This window comes from Gavialis gangeticus, unplaced genomic scaffold, assembly GCF_001723915.1.
Source record: "Gavialis gangeticus isolate Ggan-Ray unplaced genomic scaffold, GavGan_comp1, whole genome shotgun sequence".
Lineage (NCBI taxonomy): Eukaryota > Metazoa > Chordata > Crocodylia > Gavialidae > Gavialis > Gavialis gangeticus.
In genome coordinates this window covers 12754350-12758019 of record NW_017729033.1, presented here as the reverse complement: position 1 = coordinate 12758019, position 3670 = coordinate 12754350, and the positions used below count along the sequence as shown (strand labels likewise).

The window sequence follows — 3670 nt, the reverse complement described above, 5'->3', positions numbered from 1 at the left end:
TGTGTGTGTGTGTGTGTGTGTGTGTGTGTGTGTGTGTGTGTGTGTGTGTGTGTGCGCGCACGCATGCACGTAACACATCCTACAGTTTTCTTTCTGGGAAAACACACTGTAAGCATCCTGCTTGCAATGCAGTTTGTAAAAGCACATGGCACTCTGCTGTCCAATAACTTGCCTCTCACCCCTTCCCCCTTCAGTCTTGTTCTCCATGCTGATCGCCCAGCATCCTACACCTCCGTTCCATCCCTGGTGTAGATGAGGCTGTTAACTGTGAAGTTGTAGTAATGGTTGTACTGGGTGCCCTGGCTGCTGCTGCCCGGATGGAAGGAGCTGTAGTAGGCCGCAGAGGGCCCTGGACCGCGCTGCAGCTGTTCTGCCGGAGGCACCTCCTGGGAGGCGTTCCCAGAGCCTGGGAAGGAGCCGCCGCTCAGCTGTCCGGCAGAGAAGTTCCTGTGATGCAGCTCGCTGCTCAGGCTGCCCATGAGACGATTTCCTCCGCCACTCAGTGAGCTCATGCCACTGAAGAAGCTGCTGAGGCAACTCGGGGTGGATGAGATGATGCCAGGGGACGAGGAGCTTTTTGGATGGTCCCTGGCAGGAGGCGATGGCTCCAGCTCTGGGGACGGGCTGTTTCCACAGAGCTTGCCTGCAGCAGCTATGAGAGAAGGCTCTTCCTCAGCCTTCACCCCTGCCAAAGATGGGGCAGTGGAGGTCACTGCAGCGGCATTGGGCTCGGAGCGCCGCTTCCGCTTGCGACGGAAATTCCCGTTGTCAAACATCTTCTCGCAGTTTGGGTCTAAAGTCCAGTAGTTTCCCTTCCCTGAAGGCAGAAACAGAAAGGAAGTTGGAAAAGGAGCTCCTTGTGCATGCAGTTCCACTTGCTGAGGGTTGGTACCCTCCTTTCACCAACACTGAACTGATCTACACCCCTCAGCTCCCCGCTTCTTGTGATCGAAACCCTTCACCTCCCCTTCTTGTGTGTCCCCACTACAGATGCATGATCATCCCCACCTTGGCAATCGCATCAGAAACTGGGCTGGTAACCTCCAGAGCTGCCAAGCATGTGCTGCTACCCCTTAAGCCCTAAGATCAGGCAGTCAATGGCATGCATATGCCATTCCCCCATGCTGCCAGGTTCATGTGCACCCCAGGCTCAGAGGGGGCCTGGACTCTGGTGCAAGCTTACACTTGTCCTTCCACCTGCATCCTGCATAGCTGGTGCAGGTCTAGGTAGAAGGGTATAACAGTGACACTTGCCTAGTGCATCTCATCCACCTGTGACAACAAATTACCCAGGGGGCTCATGCTACATGCACAAAAGCCTATTGTGATGGCTGCAAGGGATAAGCAGCAGTATAGCCCTGACTGTGGTCCAGGGCCTGACCCCTGAGCAGGGATATGCCCTGCATCCCCAACCCAGATGGACAGCACCCTCCAGGACCGAGCCATCTTTGGCAGCTGTGTCCCAGACCCAGATGCCTCCATCCAGGCAAGGGACCTGTGTCTTGGAAACCAGCCCCGCCTCACACTTTTGCACCTCTGCGAAGCAGCTTGGTTCAGCCCTAGGGATCTCAATCTGATCCGCTTTCTCCAGTGTGATAATAATAACCAAGACCCTGAGCAGGATCTGGCTCCTGCCCAGGTGGCACCAAGCGCTTACCCCAGCACTAGGGTTACAGCTCTGTGCAGCTCCACAGCTCCCTCCCTCCCCACCTCTGGCTCCTGCCTGGGGCAGCAGTGAGGGCAGACCTGGTGCTGCATGCTGCTTTGGTCCAAGGCCGCACAGCATGGGAGGGGGTTACCTCTACCCCTGGGATCTGGGTGCATCCTACAGGGGCAGCAGGTCCCTGGCAAGGAAGGAACCCCTCCTCTGCCTCCCCCAGCACCCCAGCAAGCTCCCTCTCTGCAGTCACTTTGCCCGGGGTCATAAGAATTACCACTGACTGTGTCAGACCATAGGTCCAGGTTGCCCAGTCTTGGTGCTCATTATAAGCCTATGACCCTCACTCCTTTTTGTCCAAGGAATCAATTGTTACACCCCCAATGGCCTCCTTTTGAAGGAAGGCTCCTAGTTTTACTTGGTGAGCCTAGGCCCACACTTCCCCAGTAGCATCACCAAGAGGCCTGTGTCACAGAGCGGCAGACAATGGAGTCAGAGAGGGACCTGGGTCTAACCAGGGGCTTTTCCCTACTGTTCCCCTGGCAGCCTCCAGCAGTGAAGCTGTAGGGAGTCCTGATTCAGCAGCTGTGTTCCTCATTCCCAGGCTCAGGGGCTACCAATGCCCCTTTCCTCCAAGCAATATCCAATCCCTTTTTGGATGAGGCTGAATTGCATCCACCCTAGAGCCCCCACCTGCACTGGATCCTGCTCCCTTCACTGCTGGACTAGAGGCCGCCCGGCCTCTAGTCCTCATCTGGTGGGAGCCCCATTAACTCTCTCTTCCCCACTGCTCTCCCATGACTCGGGTGCCGCTAAACAGTTTTAAATGAAGAGCCATTTTTCAATGACAAAAGGAAAAGCTAAAGGCTGCCATTAAGCCTCATTCATTGTCCTCAGCAGACTTTTCTATCAGGCTGAATGCTATTATCAAGCCCCTCTTTAGCAGGGTGCTTTATTGTTAACACCCAGGTATTTATAGTCACATGTGCCCACTAGGGGCCACAATCTGTGCTCTCCCATCTCCATTCACTGCAGGAGAAGAGAGCGGGGTTTGGCCCCAGTACTAAGAAAACTTTAAATGAAGTTGGGATTTTTGAAGCTATTAATAGCCCAGTCCTAAAACCCTGGCTCAGACCCCACTGACTTTCAAGGGTTGCAGTTGAGCAATTCTACCGTGGACCGTCATCCAGCAAGGTTTCAGTGGCACTGACTTCACTGAGGCATGCAGGGCATGGCAGGATCCGGCCCGCGCTGGGGAGGACATTTGTTTCAAAGTGAACACAAGGTTTTGCCGAGTTAAGGCTGCAGGACTGGACTCTCCAGAGGGATTCAGCAGCTGTGCCCCTCACTCCTAGACTTGGGCTACTGAAGACCCTTTCCTCCAAGCTGTGTCCAGGCCCTTTTTGGATGGAGCTACACTGCTTCCACCCCGGAGCCCCACCTGCACTGACCCCTGCTCCCAGTCCTCGTCCGGCGGGACCCCGAGTAAAGCCCCACGACTTTTCTCTTCGCCGCTTTTCCCCCCGCATCGCCTCCCACCTGTGCTACAAAGCTGCGTCTCCCCTTGCCCTGGCAATGGCCCTGCCTGGGTCCTCCCCCAGCGGCCTCCTCTGCCCCCACAAGTGCCCAGGCCGGGGTCACCCCCACCCCAGTGGCCTGCCCCACGGCAGGTGCCCACCGGGCGTCTCCCGCAGCCGCCAGCGCCAGGCCGGGGCCCCCGCAGCTCACCCGGGTCGTCCTCGTCGCGGGGCACCTTGCGGAAGCAGTCGTTGAGGGAGAGGTTGTGGCGGATGGAGTTCTGCCAGCCCGCCTTGCTGCGCTTGTAGAAGGGGAAGTTCTCGGTCACGTACTGGTAGATGCGGCTGAGCGTGAGGCGGCGGCCGGGCGCGCTCTGGATGGCCATGGCGATGAGGGCCGAGTAGGAGTAGGGCGGCCGCACCAGGCGCAGCAGCTCCTCCTGCCCGGCCAGCCCCAGCCAGCCCAGCTCGGCGCCCGGCCCCGGCCCCGGCGCGG

At 57.8% G+C, this 3670-nt stretch overlaps 1 protein-coding gene across 1 annotated transcript; it reads right to left on the bottom strand.

Annotated features, from left to right (window-relative positions):
* Positions 1–19: 19 nt before the first annotated feature.
* FOXI3 (forkhead box I3) lies at positions 20–3662 on the bottom strand (the record flags this gene model as incomplete). The annotated part of the gene is made up of 2 exons (XM_019526632.1): positions 20–817; positions 3386–3662. Coding segments are annotated over 2 exons (870 nt in total), but the record flags the coding sequence as incomplete, so codon positions are not given.
* Positions 3663–3670: the final 8 nt, after the last annotated feature.